This window comes from Melanotaenia boesemani, chromosome 13, assembly GCF_017639745.1.
Source record: "Melanotaenia boesemani isolate fMelBoe1 chromosome 13, fMelBoe1.pri, whole genome shotgun sequence".
In the NCBI taxonomy this organism is placed as follows: Eukaryota; Metazoa; Chordata; class Actinopteri; order Atheriniformes; family Melanotaeniidae; genus Melanotaenia; species Melanotaenia boesemani.
Window position 1 is genome coordinate 12206597 of NC_055694.1, and position 16532 is coordinate 12223128.

Below are 16532 nucleotides of genomic sequence, written 5' to 3' on the forward strand. Positions count from 1 at the left end.
TAAAGGGGTCGGCTGATACAAATTCAATCATTGGGTTAAGGATCACAACAAAGTGAAGCAGCCTTTGGTTTTTATGATCACCCCTTGCTTCCTGAAGCATCTGACATCTGCTAGATAGGTCATCTCATTTAAGTGTGGCTCTTAAACACTGATGTTTGCTTTGAGGTTTTAATAAATTAGACACATTTTAAATGTATTTATTCTTTTACTTTATCTTTAAATGTGCACACAGTAATCAATGGCTTTCATTTTCTTACTTCCGTTTTCAATATGTTTCAAACGTTTCGATGTACTCTTTAGTTGATGTAGAGGTTTTAAAGCTTTTTGTTAAAAGTTTTATTTTTAATTATCTACATTTGATGGAATTCTGCATAATTTAAGGGAAGGTCAGGAATAAAAATGCCTTAAAAGCTGGTAAAACAAAAGTTGGACATTTCCTTTTCCTCAGTTCTTTTATTCAGCATTTTCTTGATTTGCTTGGATTTTCTAACTCATTCATGTTCCTCTTCTTTTCTACTTTAAGCAAATATTCATGAAAGAATGTGAGACAGAAAGCTACATTTCTTGATATAAGACTGATTAAATCATTTCTTTCCAGACAATAAATCAGCTTGCCTTGTTTCCTCACATTTTGTGTCCTTGTATGTCTTGTTAAAGACGCATGAGCAAAGACAAGACAGTGCTCTAACCTCTGGGACATTTTTCTGTCAGTCCAATAACTCATTCCCTCTCCTGTGACTTTAAAACTTGGAGAGGGAATGAAAGGATGAGGCTTGTAAGGAAGCAACAAAGGCCAAAACTGCCTGGCTGAATGGATGGGTGAATGGATGGCTGCATGGCTACCATGGGTGGCTGCTTTATCCAGCAGCTCTGCAGGGCTGCATTGTCCCATGCCCTTGCCATTTCTCTGTTTATCCTTCTGTTTCATAAAGTGCAGCATAAAACCTTTTCAGCAGTGAAAGAATCAAATGTACTACCACCAGTGTCAGGCTAATTACTTTTTAATACCAAGAGTTAATCAAGCGGTATTGGTTTGGCTGTACTCTTGAGATTCATAAAGGAGGATCTGAGGGAAATACAGTGAAAGAAAAAAAAAAAAGAGGGTGTTTTAGGCAGGCAAGGAAGGAAAAAAGGACTGAGGAAGTGAAATGAAGAACAGGGCGGCTAAATTAAAAAGTGCTGCCATAGCCAAAAACATAATTTGGACAATGTAGCTACTCGGTATGCTTGTCAGAGTCAGAGCACCCAAACAGGCAGAGAGAAGTGATCTTGTTATTAATACACGGAATTGTCAGAAAGCCTGACCAGCATCTGAGTCCCCTGAAATTAAATGATATCTTTACTTGAGATGAACCTACTGAATAAAGATGTAGTGGCTTCATGCCTTGATGCAGAAAACACTGACAAACTGCATTATTTTTTCATAATAGCAACAACTAACCATTGAAAGACACACAATTTTTAATCTCACAAAACCCCAAAACAGCAGTTTGCAGGATGTGAACACATGCCAGTAAATGCACATACGGGGCTTTAAAGTCATGCTTTAAAGTTTTTAAATCACAAACTGTACCTCTTCTCGTATTCGTTTCACAGTCTCTCCTTTCTGAAAAAAGACAAGATGAAGGACAACTTTAAACAGAATTGAATATGCTTCAGTTGAAACATGACAGTGCCCTCGACCTCTAAGTAACCTATCATTTCAAACCATGAAATTCAGCAGAAATAAATTCATCTAATGTTTCAGTCTGTAATGCATCTTTGTGATGTCCTCTGCACTAACTCTACAAAACATCAACTATAGTGTGTAAGTGTTTATGTGTGGGGGTGAATATCTGCTGTAATGGCTGCATACTGTATGCTGTGTGTGAAAGCCTCCCACTAGGGACAACAATATTAAGTCAGACTTGTGTCACACCGAGGCACATCATCCCCTGGCTTTTTGATTGCTTTCTCTCTTCCACCGCACTTCATTTTGGCTCAAGTCCATCCAAGCTATTCACACCCTCATGTACAATTTGACAACCACTTTCTGTCAAGAGCATCAACAACAGTATCATCCCGCAGCTGGACAACCTTGTTGTTTACCATGTTCCAGGAAAATGCATTATTTGTTGTCTTTTGTGTTGGAATTGTTTTGATTGGAGAGAGAAGAGAATTTGCCAAAATAAGTCAGAAAATATGAAGGAATAAGATAGTTATCCACGTACTGAAGATCATCTACCTTTCTCTATCAAACTGCACAAATTGCACCGATTTTTTCCATTTCTTTATCATGTGTTTTCCCAGATTTTTGCAATTCAATTGCATATCAATTGTACCATCATTCTTTTATTTCCTTTCCAATTTTTGCCATTTAGCCTCCTCTTCCCATCAATGTCTTTTAGGCTAATCGCAGAAGCTGCTGAAGCAACACAGCCCCGACAGACCCTTCCTAGCAGACGCAAGAGGTGCCCACAAGGGCCCAACAGTAATATGTCTTTGGAGCTCAGTTTCAACAAGAGGCTTGCAATCAAAGCACTAATGTTTTTGTTTGATGGATTACTGTGGTGCTTTATGGAAGGTGGGGGTGGTGGGGAGGTCTTGAGAGGGTTGGCTTGAGGCAATTATATTTCAGATGGAGATATTCAGAACGATAACTGTTTGTTAGAGGGTTTTCTGCTCTGATGATTTCAAAACAGAATCAAGACAGAGAAAATTATTCTATAAAGGCTGATTAAAAACACAAGAAAGCCATCTGTAAGGTAGAACAATGAAATTGTAGGATTAAAGATTGTTATTTAATCTGATAAATAAAGCAAATTTTGTCTTTAATGTTGAATATCTTTATATATCAGATCCTTTACTTTGATGAAAAATAAATGTTCTCACCTTTCCTATGATGCTGCCAACCTCCTGAACACAAAGAGATAAATATAATTACATTGATAATAAAAAAAAGGCAAAAGCACAACCAAACTGCACAACTAAGGCTTATCATTTCTGATGTGATAAATCTTTTGCTTAAATTACCCTGTATGATTCCTACATTCATTCATTCATTCATTCATACATTAACAACCTTTCCATGCATGAGCAGTCGTAGCGTGAGGGTCACTCCCAAGCCCCCGTCTCCAAAGTCCTGCTCACAGTTCATAACGATGTGGGAGTGGCTCACAGGGAGACGCATGTACAAGGCTCATTCGATGGTCACACACTTGGGCAAAGGCCAGGACTCGTTTTCCGGTTCTCCGACAACCTTCAACGTTGATCTGAGAGAGAAGAACAACACTTTAAATTATACAGTTTATATCATTCGTATACACATTTATAAATAGGCCAGAAATTATGGAGACGTTAAGGCTAATTGAGCACTAGCAAAACTGATGTTCATGTTCTAATTCTGCTCTTGGAAACTGCATGCTTGTGTTGGCTCTAACAGTACTGTCAACCGAATTATAGTTTTAGCAAAATCAAAGATGTCTAGATGAAGCTATGATAAAAAAAAAACATTGAGGCTACACTCAGTTTTGAGTGTCTGTGAGGAACTTCTTCATTAGTTTGGGTGGATTTAATAATGTTGGAAATATTCATAACAAAATCATAATGAGCACAATTATGATTGTGAGAAGGATATTGACCAGAGGCACCAGCAGTGTCAGCAATGGTGCTTTGGGATCCTGACAGACTGTGGGTGGTTGTTGATGACTAACACTTTATGTCTTCATAACCTGGGAAGCAGCTTCTCTCTCAGTGAGCTGAGGGATTTTTTAAATTGGATGCAAAAAAAGAACAAAGAAGAAAGACATTTCCCCCTCAGATGAGTGTGGCATGAGATTCATGCAAAGTTAATCAAATTCAATTTACAACAGTTTGCATAAAGCTGAACATATTGGGAGCTTCGTTGGAGATCTCTTTCTATCTGTTCCATGCCAGAGCAAAAAAAGACTGTGGAGGGAGGGCAGAATTTATATCCAGGCAACAAATGAAAAGCATCTGTACTGATCCCAGAATGACAATGTGACAGCAGCTTTGTGCGTGTTAGATATGTGACACATGGCATTATGATTAATGTGGAAGACACCTGGCCGAGCACAATCTCAGCATTGTGTGTATAATTAGTTCGCGGAATCACTCCTGTTGGCTCATGATTTATACTTGCTTACATATCTCAGTATGGATAGAGGTGAATATAAAAGGATTAAAAAAATTAGAGGATAGTAACCAGAATTTGGTACACAAGCAGAAAGTAAAGGCACAGTTCCAAAAAATTAAATAATAAATTCCTACATTTCCTTCTTTCCTTCCTTCAAGACTTTCTGCAACAATTATTTTCACTCTCAATTAAAAACTGACAGTTACATAAGGTGTATATAATTAGTCTGGTAGGGGACCACGATAATATAAACAAAATGTTGTACAATACCTGGTGGTATTTTAGTTTATCTCTGCCTATAAATGCTTTAATATCATATATACAATTGGTGGTGGATACTTATTTAGTTTCCAATTAAATACTTTTCTAAATTGTATGTCCCTCCTCCATGGCAATGAATTCAAAACATGAACACTGGCAGTGCTGGTGCTGAATGATGTGTGATGTGTTAACATCACTGTAGAAACAACCAACCTTAGGATACTGGGTATTTTGTGAGGGTAGCAGCCTCCCTAGATTCTGTTTTTGGCTCTCAGTTAGCTTTGTCTCATGGGATTCTTTATGTGCTAATGGATGCTAATGGAATGCTAAATCACACATTCTATGCAAAGGTTAATAGATCGCTAGTTAGTTAAACGGTGAAAACATTTTGACTACTTGACCAGTCTAGATGCAAACAAAATGTTCAAAATTTGCATCATTTGATGAGTAAGTTGAAATGATCATGGTGTCTGCAGGTTAATAGGGTCACTTGTTTTCTGTGAAAGGCAAACATTAGCAATGCCAGCACTGATTGACAAATCGTGTAGTGTTTAGAGTATGTCGTGTGTACGACTACCCATCTAGATTGTTGCATAAATGCAGAGACAGGGGCTGCTGCTGTAGACTCTCTCCCAACATAACTTTTTGTGACCAGCTTCAGTTTCCTTTTTTCCGCAACTTACTAATAAAAACCTGCTGATTTTAAATTGAGTTTTTGGTTTTTGATGAGCTTATTATTGCAAAGAAAGCCTAAATCTGCTGGACATGATGCATAGTTTACCCCTTTGGTATCTACGCCAAAGGCTGGGGCTGCCGCCTCTGCTGGTAAAAGATGTCTGCATAACATGAGACCAAACTGCTCTTGCTTTGCTTATTCACAATATATTGTAGATAAAGTGAATAGTATTTCAGGTGCAGACTGGCAATGTTTGATTTTTAGCAGCTAACAGCAAACGTCTGAGGCTAAAATATTCTAGTTTGGTACATAAAAGTTTACTGGGTGACAGCGATCGTTGATGATTTCAGCATAGCTGAAAGACCAAGGAAACAACAGATTTTTATAACCTTCTCTCTTTTAAATACTGATTTCAATTAAAATCTTCCAATATCTGAGGTAATTCATAGCTGGTTGTTTAATCCTTTATCACCACAGATCATGAGAACCAGTCCTCTCCAGTAACAACATACTAACAAATTATTTTCCCCTCAGACTCATCAAGGCCACTTGTTTATCTGCCAAATGCATTCCAACCAGCCTACAGTGCTACTGTATACCAGCCTACTGCTGCAGTCATCCTAACACTGCCTGATGGATGCGTATTTGTTTTAGTTTAGGACGTTTTTTCTTTCTTTTATTTTTTTTAATCTGTTATGGTATGTGAAGACACCATATTTTATTTTAAAAAGCTGTTATTCTAGATGAGATCCAGTTCCTTAGAGACTGGTTACTGGAAATTTTATTGTTTTATTTAGTGCACAAGGCCACCAGTACAAGGCTGATTTATTAATGTACATGCAGCTTTCTTTAGATGTCACAGAGCTTGATGTTTTCTATGAGTTTTATATTCCCACCATGGTCATAGCACAGTCTGATATGCCAAACTGTCAAAATGAGATCAGTTCAAAGCACAATGTGGTGTCATTTTTCTGGTGCATTAAAAAAAATTAAAAAAACTTGCTCTGCTTCTTTGGATCAACTTACAAAGCTATCAGTTAGAGGCTTGTCTCCATGCTATTTCCATAAATACAAAGCCTCAAGCCTGAGGGCTGACTGATGACAAACAAAAGCTGCAACATTTCTAAATTGCTGTTAGCAACGGATGTAAGGCCAAATGATCATGACTTTAAGCTTGATCGATGCACTATGAACAGGTAATCATAGAGCACATTTGTGCAGCCCGTGGGCTAACATTATTATGTTTAGGCACTGAAAGGCATGGCTAAAATGTTAGCACTTTATTGCATTAGGAGTTAATGGTTAAAGGGATGATTATGTGGATCTCTGTGGGTTGATTACAAGGCATGTGCTCTGTGTCTGTGTGAGGGCGGTGAGCCTCTGAACCCCTCATTTTCAGAATCCCAAGCAGCAGCGTTCCATGAGGAACAGAGCTCCTCTGTTCTAAATTAGACCTGGTAACTCAGAACAGAGAATTAACAAAGTGCAGACTACAGCCAAAAGCTGCCAAAATGCACTCAGACCAAGAGAGAAAAGCCAAGAGCACATCTACAGTCTTCATCTTCTGACACTGACTTTGTAACCTTGGTCTTTCTCTGTCTGACTGAATACATCACATGAGTTTCGGCCGTGAGTCCCCACTTGTATTCATATTTGCTGAGTTAAGCCTGCCAATGTAAAACCAAGGGATTGACACAAAAACAAATTGTCGTTAGGGGAACTTTTTTTTTCATCCAGTTATTGATTTAGTTGAAGTTTCAAACAATACAAGTAACATTTGAATTTGTTGCAATAAGTGCTACTTTTTTCTGTGTAACTCCAGTAATAAATTAAACGTGCTAAGAGTTAAATCTAAACTACTTAGTTGTTAATACTACTACTACTATTAATGTTAAAAACCTTTATTCACTTCTAAACAGTATTATAAACTGCTTTTCATAGCAGAGAATTAAAGAACTTGAGATACAGTATCAAAAACAACATGAAATACAGTATAACAAAATTCTAGGGCACAAATAACAGCAATAAATAAATAACATCAGAGAGCTAATCTGATAAAGGTAACTGCAAGGTGCCGGCCAGGAGACCGTCTAATTATCCTCCTGTGCTGCAACACTAACAACAATAATACAACAATAACAACAAGGGATTATGTATATAGCACCCGTCCTAAGATATTTACACAACTGCTTCCCCAGAAAAAGGAGGCAAGGCAGCCAGTTAAAGAGTAGTAGAATATATGATATATTCATCAGACAATGCCAAAAGCTCTCCAAATGAGGAGAGTTTTAAGGAGGGATTCAAAGGTATCATGAGATTCTGTGTCTAAATGCAGCTGGTAAAAAGTTCCATAAGGTGAGTGCTCTGCTGTAAAAAGCTGTGATCTGGGGACAGGTAAAAAGGCACTATCTGTGGATCTGGATTTGAAGGTAAGCACACACCAACAGTGCTGCACAGTGGGGTGGTGGTTAGCACCATTGACTCACAGCAAGTCCTGGCTTGAGCCTCAGCTGGGGGAGAGGGGGTTCAAGACGAGTCTTTCTGTGTGGAGTTTGTATTTTTTCCCTGTGTATGCATGGGTACTCTGGCTTCCTCCCACCGTCCAAAGACATGCATGTTAGGTTAATCGTTAACTGATCAATCAAAATTTTCCATAGGAGTGAATTCGAATGGTTGTTGGTTGTTTTTCTTTCTGTGTTTAGAAAGACAGACCTGCTAGGATAGCATAGCTTTCATATACCTGAGCAATACAATCTGCATTTTTACTTGTTACACTTTATGTTTTTTTGTTATATGATAGCAAAGAAAATCTTACAGGTGTCCCTGAAATTTGGGAAACCCATAAGCAAGGCTTTTCCTTTTGTTGTTTTACATCATGTAATTTTAAACATGTGATATTATTCCATGCAAGCTCACTAAACCATCAGATTTCATGACACAAGATGTTTTTTAATAAAGATTCTTCTTAAAACTATGGTTACATAAACTTAAGTGTATGGTGGAAGATGGACTCTGTATTCTAGCAGAACTTTTCAAAACTAACAAAATAAATAAATAATCAATTAATTTAAAAAATCAAACTTTTCCCTGGATTAGGTTTCCATTTGTCCTCAGTACCCACAAATCTTCTTAAATGACAACACTGAGAAAAAAAAAAACAATGCAAAGGTATTTCTCTGCTTTTATTTAAATTCATTGTACCAATCATAATACTTTTTAGAGATTATTAAGTTGTTGCTTCATTTTAAAAGTCACAAAATGTGGCCAAGTATTGTTCTAAAATATACTCAGATTGTGCATTGGGCTCACACACCTTAACAGTAATATGAGCAGTCTAGTCAGGCTTGTTTTGATAGTTTTTTTTTATGTTGTTTTATGAAATCTATCAGTTACTTGGTATTTGTGAGGAGATTTGTTTTATTTGCATTGATAATCCAAAATTATTTTAATAGATATAGCATAAATCCACATGAAACACATTATTTACTTATGTACATATCATGCTGTAGACATTTCACTGATATGAGAAGATAATGTACAGGTTACTCATCAAAATGTAACAAACACTGTATACATGAACTCTTAAAGACTAAAACACCCCCAAACACCCATTTTAATAAAAACATGTAATAATCTCAAATATTCTTTCCAGTTAACCAAAGCTAACAAAAACAGAGCTGTAAAGCATGCATTGAAGATGTTTACCAGCATACACCCCCTTAACAGCTGCCAGCAATATTTTTTTCTTGCTGTATTTTCAGGATCTTAAACTCTGGAGAGAGTTGAGATGAAAAGAATGTTGTGCAACCCGGTTGTCTAGAAAACTGGACACCTGTTCTGAGACAACCATGTCCCTCACACAACCCGCAAACAGACGGCTCTGGGCTGGATTAGGACATGCCTGGTCTCCATGGTGAACGACAGAAACAGGGTTCCCCTCTGCATACAGTACATGCACACGGTCAGGGGTATTGAGTGTCTACTCGGCTGACACACAGAGGTAGAGAGGAGGGGGTGTCCCCCAGGATGGGCACATATAGAGCAGTAAGTGAGAGGGTGCCAATGTGTGTACACACGCACAGTGAGGGCAGGAGGTCAGAGACCAATCACACTCACACACACACACACACACGCAAACACACACACATGCACACACGTCACCCTACATTCACAGGACTGTGTGCACCAAAACAAAACCCATAAAAAACCTGCATACAGCTGCTGAGATAAAAGGAGCCAACAATTCATACCATGCACACATAAGCACAGAGAAAATATCCAGCTGAAACAGAAGAGCGGACAGGCTTTGATCTGCTGAGAAGTTCCACAGGAAGACTTTGCGCATCCATCTGTCAAGAACCAGTACAATCTACTGCAAAGTTCGAGCAGACAGGATGACACAAAGACCGCGTCATGGCCCTTACACAATGATGAAAGATACAAGAGGGAAGAAAACAGTCCTTTAGGCTCCTTTTCTCTGTTAGTCTTTACTAAACCTAAATGAGATGCTGAGGGAATAAACAAGAATAAACAAGAATACCCGTGTAAATAAATTTGGAGTCTGTCTGAGGATACTGAAGTTAAGAGAATTTGTGAAAGCTCTTGTGGTGGAAAGCTTCATGCAGAAGCTCCATGATTAACAAACTCGCTTCTATGTGAATGAAATATTCAAAGAAGGATTATATATTTGGGTTAGGTTTAACCACATCGCAAACCACTGGACACACCTCAGTCATCACTGATTTGAGCTTTATATTAACACAGCTACAAGAAGGGTGCAATTTTAAAAAAGCCAACAAGGCAAAACTCTTCTCAGAAGGGAAGCTACATTTCATGAACACTATCAGGTTCTCCAGCTGCAGCTAATAGTAAAAACATCCTCAAGGTTTATTTTTCAGTGCAACAAGGAGGATGTGCTAGGATGAGATTTAGAAGCAACTCAAGCAAACCCTAGGAATTTTTACACAAATGTTGTCACATAAGAAAAATACAAAAACAAAACCCTTCAAAACCCATCTTAAACTAAACTAAACTAAAATAAACTAAAATAAAATAAAATAAAATAAAATAAAATAAAATAAAATAAAATAAAATAAAATAAAATATTTTGATTTGAGTACAAAACATTTCCTATAAAGTAGCAGCACTTCCTTGATCTCCCACTGAGATGAACTTGACAGGAGAAGAGGGTCTTAGTTGTGAAACAGGAGAGGCTAAAAATGAAAGAGCAGTGTTTCTTCTCTCGGCATGTCTGTCTCAGCTCTGTCACATATAATGGGACAGGTCAGCCCTTGACTGTGCTTTCCTATCAGCCCCCGCCTACATCTGGTGTTAAAGCACAACCGTGTCGACCTCCAGTGTTAGTCGCCTGTCAACCACAAGGCACCAGAGAGGGTTATCAGACCCTTGAGCTGCTCTTGGAGCCTGGCTTCCCTGCAGCAGAGAGGAGGGCCACTGCACCTAAATGTGGCTGATGCTGATAAGATTAACCTTCGGCTGTGTTTTTTAATCCATTTGATGTAGTGCTTTGAAGAGTGGGTAAAATATGTAGAATTCAAAATGAAATCAATGTGATTTTTTCAGTTGTTGTTGATGATCTTAAATGATCCTTAACACTATTAAATTAAAGTGTGTTACTTTGGCTCTGATGCTCTTGAGCAGCAACATCGCACATGATAGAAGTTTCAGTATAAACACCCACTGATCATTCACAACAAGTAACCTACTGACAGGTGGGTTAAATAATAATGATCATTTCATTTCACCGTTACGTTCTGCTGGGGAACACCAGGTCCTTGCATACATGTGGATCTTTTTCTGACATGTTCCACCCACCTAAACATTGTTCTAGACCAATCACACATCCTTGTACACTTGCTTCCCATAGCAACAACTCCCAGACAGCAGCAGCCTACCTCAGCGCGACAATGTGCTTCCCCACAATGAAAGACATTTATCTGGCCTTTAAACTTCCCTGAATCACAGATTTCCACCACAACCTGTTGGACTAACAGGATCCACTGCCAGTGTGTTCAGCACCTTACAGAGGACACCATGAGATTTGATATATATTTATGGTAATACTCCTCACAATCAGAGCTGTCTGAACTGCAGGAGTGTGGCCTACTTAATATTAGGCAGATGCTTAATATGTTATAGCTGCTCATATATTTAGCTAATTTACTGTTATTTGGATACTGACATATTTCTATTGTTGTAATGTAAGATGTCAAACAAAAAATATAATGTATCATGAATGAGAGCACAAAGTGAAGATGCTCAGTTTTTTTTCTTCAAGGATTTACATATACTTGGAGAACTGAGTTAAAAACTGCCATGATTGTTATTTTGTTGTCTTTTTCATTTGTTCATCTGGTGAAGTCTTGATTCCAAGTGTAACATTTGCATTCAGGAGCTGTTACTGTGAACCCACAACATGCGGTCAAATGAGCACTGAATGCAGCAGAAACAGATTGCTTGTACCACATTGTCTGTAAAACATGTGGAGGCAGCATGATGGTATGAGCATGCATGGTTTCCAGTGACACTGGATCTCTAGTGTTTATTGATTATCTAGCCGAGGCAGATGGCTGAATTTGAAGTGTAAAAGGATATGCCGTCTGATCAAATTCAGCTGATGCAGCAAAGCTGATAGGACGGTGCTTTATAGTGCAGATCAACAATAACATCAAAAGTACAGCATAAACCTATCCAGGTTTTCCTGAAGTTAAGAAGTGGAATATCCTAAAATGGTTGAATTACCTGAGCCTAACCTGATTAACACATGTATTTTACTCTCTGAGGACAAAACCAATTATATAAAATACACACCAAGAGTTGAATAACACAAAAAGCCCTTCATGGGTTCAAGATTTCAGGCAGTCGATAACCTTGAAGAACTATTATTTTTTAAAACATTTGAAAATATTTTAACTTGTTTAATGGTAAAATCCAGCTGCCAATGAAAAGCATTGTAAATGGCACACTTTAGGCTATAAGCCATCAGGATGGAACAGCTTTAGATACTTCTTACTCAATAGTTGTTGATAAGCAAATACGCTTTTAAAGAGCATTGATTAGGTCTTGATGCTGTTGTTTTTGCATTGAATCCCACCTACTCATTAGGTAAATTTGAGTCCCTTTTCCCTTCTCATTATTGCCAGCAAGGATGATACAACACAAATAATGAACCTTATAAGGCCATTTCTGTGCTGTCAGTTGTTATCTCCCAAGCGGCTGCTGGTTCCAGACACACAGTGACACTGTCTGAGCCTGTATTAACGGCTTTAGTTAGTGTCAGGGCAGTGTGGAACAGGCCTATACACTACACAGCGGTCATTTATAAATGTGTTTATAAACACATAGTTTCATGTGATCATTTTCAGCTGGTTTTGTATGTTACATGCTACAGAAGGGGATGTGCTCATCTGCATACAACTTTGGAATTTCCTGATCATTTGCTTTGCCTTTCAATAGTATGCCTCTTATTATTATAGTGCTACTATTAGGTCCATATATCATTTTCAATGGTTTTTCTGGCACAGTGGAGAATACACTTTGGCAGGGTATTAACTCCAGCTTTTATCCCATCCCTCTTACGGGATGAAGGTCACTCCACTCTCTATCTGTAAAATGACTTTTCTCTCTTCTCTTTCATCCCTGCTTTCCTCCCATCCTCCACGCCAGGGCATGAGTCAGAGAATCTGACACCTCGGAGGAGAGGGGAGAAGGGAGGAGAGCAGGAGATGGGCGGCAAATTGAGAGGAAAAGAAAGAGAGATGGAGACAGTTGGAGAGAAGAGAGCAAAACTGATCAATATCTCTTGGAAATTAACAACCTGAGACGATCTGGACCAGTACTGCTTCCTTGACATAACAGACACTATCAAACATGGCAATTAAATTTGTCTGTAGGCACATGGAGCAGAAGCTCTTCCTCCAATTCAATTATAAATCTCAACTGTACAGTATCCTTTCTTTGGTGACACAATTGTGTATTTCCCATCATTATTCTGCTTAGGTTAGCGAAGTTGGGGGCATGTTACTTAGTATGAAACATTATCATGCACGCTGAGCTGAAACTACATATTACATAAGCTCCACAACAAACTGAGCACAAACCCAAAAATAGTGCAGTCCCTGTTAAATATTTCAGGCAGATACCAGCTGAAGGGGGATGAAAAGCTTCTCCCCTTGTCATGATACAAAAAAAAAAAAAAAAAAAAAACACACACAGATGCAGATGGCCAATTGAAAGAAAAAACCCTTTAGAGTACTGCAGAGCAAAGTGGATTACTGTCAGCAAAGCAGTCTTTTAGCTTCCTCGATTGATGTACAGGACTTACTCATAGAGTGGCATTCTTAGTGTACACCTAACTTCTTCAGTCATTCTCTGTACTGACCAGACAGCATGAAAGTGTCTCTTTGAGTGTAACTTCTGAACTAAATAAATCATGCTCATGAGACTCTTTGCAAGACACAACGAGAGTCACGAGGCCTGCTGGGTCAATGTGCAGAGCTCAAAACAGTGCTATCTTTTCATAGCAGGGACAGCCTGAAGCTCTGTCAGCCACTGAGTCTGTCTTCAGACGAGAGTCACATTATGTTTCAGAAGACAAGATCTCTTCTCGGGGGGTACAAACCAAATGAATTTACACTGTTTATTGCAAATCAACAAGTGTTTATGGTAGGTTATAAGGATATGAACAAAACGTGTAGAAGGTGTAAGTGAACCTAAAAAGTCTGCGGTTATTAGATAGAGACATGCATAGGTTAGTTGCTCAAATGCAGGTTAATTCCTGCAGGGGATTTAGCTTACATACATGAGATGAAATTAATTTGTATCAATGCCACTGTTACACCAACATGGAAATTAATGCCTAAGTCAAGATAATTATACCAATTAGCCCCATAAAATGGAGAGCCACAAAAAATAGAAAGAAAAAAAGTTTAGGTGGAAAAAAACAGAAGATCAGCATAAGAGATGCTGTTGTGGCAAGAGAAAAATTTGGTCCTCTGTCTTTTTAATATCTAAATTATCCAAGAATTTCTTTTACTCTCCTTGTCAGTAAAATGTCCACGATCCTTCTCTTTAACAAAGTAGAGCTGTTTCACTGAGCTACATTTACTTGATGACCACAAGTAAAACTGGCAAGTAAAACAGTTTTTCCTTCTCATTTCACTCAGCAAGAACAGCATCTTACTAGATGAGGGGGCTTATTGGCAGTTCCCAGACGTTGGAGTAGCACGTGTCAGGTCTGGCCTCTGTTATTTATGAAGCCTTTCAGCTCCAGCCCTCATTCTGCAGCTGAGATGCAGGTGGGGTTTCATTATTAAAGATGTTCTTCCAGTTCTTATTAGATTTCTGAGTCTCAGAGTGCATTAAGGAATTGAATCTGCACAGAGAATCTGAAATGCACAATGGTTTGACATTGTACCCCCTGGAGTACGTCTAAAAGATAGGTGCATCTCACGTAGGTGAAATTACATGTTCTATTCAGTTTCCAAGAAAAGGCTAAGTAGTGTATTTGCTCTTGAGCAGACACCCAGTTCACCACACACACACACACACACACACACACACACACACATACTGAATAAAATTCTATTCTCTATTGATTCCCACTATGTACTCGGGAAGATAAATAAACCTGAATCATATTTTCTTCGTTTTAGGATGTAGCTGCCTCCATACATTACATCCAACAGAATTCTCATGTCATGTGATGAGGAATGCTCTTGGTGTACTGTTAGCCTCTACTTTTGTTCAAATGGATACAAACCAGGAGTACAAATGCAAAATTCATGAGCATTTTCAGTCTGGAAGAACAACTTTCAGAATCCATCGCCAGGCCTACACTGAGATGGTGCCATTAATAGTTCCTAAATGAAAATGATTAGTCCCTTCTGTTCAACATGAGCCTGTTGTGTGGCTAAAATGACCAGATTTAAATGGCAAAATGTGAATAAATCTTTCATTTTGGCTGAGAGAAATATCAAGCCTGATTTGTACAATATGGTCAGAGATGTACAAAAAAAAAAAAAAAAAAAAAAAAAATGATCAGGACAAAAGTCTCTTTGTTTAAGAGTCTCTACTAAAGTATTGTGCAACTGAATTCTCCTTTCAGTTGCACCAAATGTAATCACGGATTCTTAAATGTGATAATAAAACTAAACACAACCAAATGGATTCTACATTTAATTTTGGCTTTAAGTCTTGCCTCTTTATCAGGACATTTCTTCTATCCAGTGTAATAGTGATGCAATTAGGCATTGGTGAATAATGGTGCTGTCACGCACACTCGCTGCCTCAGCACCGAGCAGGCGCCCACTGTACCAGACTTGTTGAGAACGATCTTTGTGTTCAGTACTGGCCTAGTCTTCAGCGGGGTCCACTTTTATTACCATAAAACCGTTTTCACACAAGAGACCATTTGTCTCCTCCGCTGTCCCACTGCTCATCTGGACAGTGTGCCATATGCTGGATTTAACAAAGCAGTCAGTTTATGGCTTCATTAATTCAGCTTTACTCACAAAACATTTCATCCTACACACATGAGTGCGTCAAAGTAAAATAAATAAAAAAATAAAAAAATACCAGGACACTATGCAAACAGTACACAGCTAACTATACCCTTCAGTTAAATGAACGGATTCTGGTTTTAAGTCGATTATTTCAACAGTCACAGTTTGATGTAATTCAGATATATTGGACGATCCTTAATGGCATCTATTGGATAAGAGCGATTCAAGTTGTAGAATTGGCAACGCGCTGTCCAAAAAGCGCAGGTACTCACCTTTTTTTCATGTAAGAGGTCACAAGCTGCAGCTCTCACTAAACTATCGCCATGGATGTGTCTTGATTGGGCTTTGAATCCACATATAGTCCAATGACACCGAGGTGTAGTGCGGACTGTTCTCCCGGTGTGTCAGCAGACTGGAGTGCAGGGCGCCTCTGCGCTGAAGAAGGAAAACACACACACACACGTACGCACACACACACATGTACACATGGATACAAGCAGCGACCACCCCGTTCACTCTGGTCCCTACTAACACAAGCAACACGAGGGAAAAATAGTGGCGCTCTCCGAGAGAAAATAATAATAATAAAAAATCTTCAGCTCCGATGATTTCTATCTTGCAATCCGTTTGTATCCCAGCCTCGACTGACGAGTTGGTACGATGTGATCCCTCTTGTCCCCAACAGGACCTCTATCTGGGAGCGCGACGCGCTTGTGATGTACGTCGCAACGAACATCCAGAACAACTGAAAATCTGCGTAGTGTGAAAACGTGCCATGACCGGCAAATCTGCTGTTCTATTATCCCCAAAAAGAAGTGCCACACTATTCACTGTGATCTTTAAGGAAGGAATTTTGGGAATGAATTTGTAGTGTCCAGAAGTGTCAACTAACACAGTTTGTAAACTGGCTTTATCATTCTATTTTTCTTTTCTATGT

At 38.7% G+C, this 16532-nt stretch overlaps 1 protein-coding gene across 1 annotated transcript in view; it reads right to left on the reverse strand.

The window, feature by feature from the left end:
• Positions 1 to 16290, reverse strand: part of LOC121651649 (poly(rC)-binding protein 4-like) — a 33765-nt gene extending 17475 nt beyond the window's left edge. The window contains exons 1-4 of the mRNA XM_042004004.1: positions 15868 to 16290; positions 3062 to 3251; positions 2872 to 2895; positions 1574 to 1606 (exon numbers count right to left, since the gene is read on the reverse strand). Coding sequence (XP_041859938.1) covers positions 1574 to 1606; positions 2872 to 2895; positions 3062 to 3169 — 165 coding nt within the window. The 5' untranslated portion in view covers positions 3170 to 3251; positions 15868 to 16290. The remainder of the gene's footprint in view (positions 1 to 1573; positions 1607 to 2871; positions 2896 to 3061; positions 3252 to 15867) is intronic.
• Between the last annotated feature and the right edge of the window lie 242 nt (positions 16291 to 16532).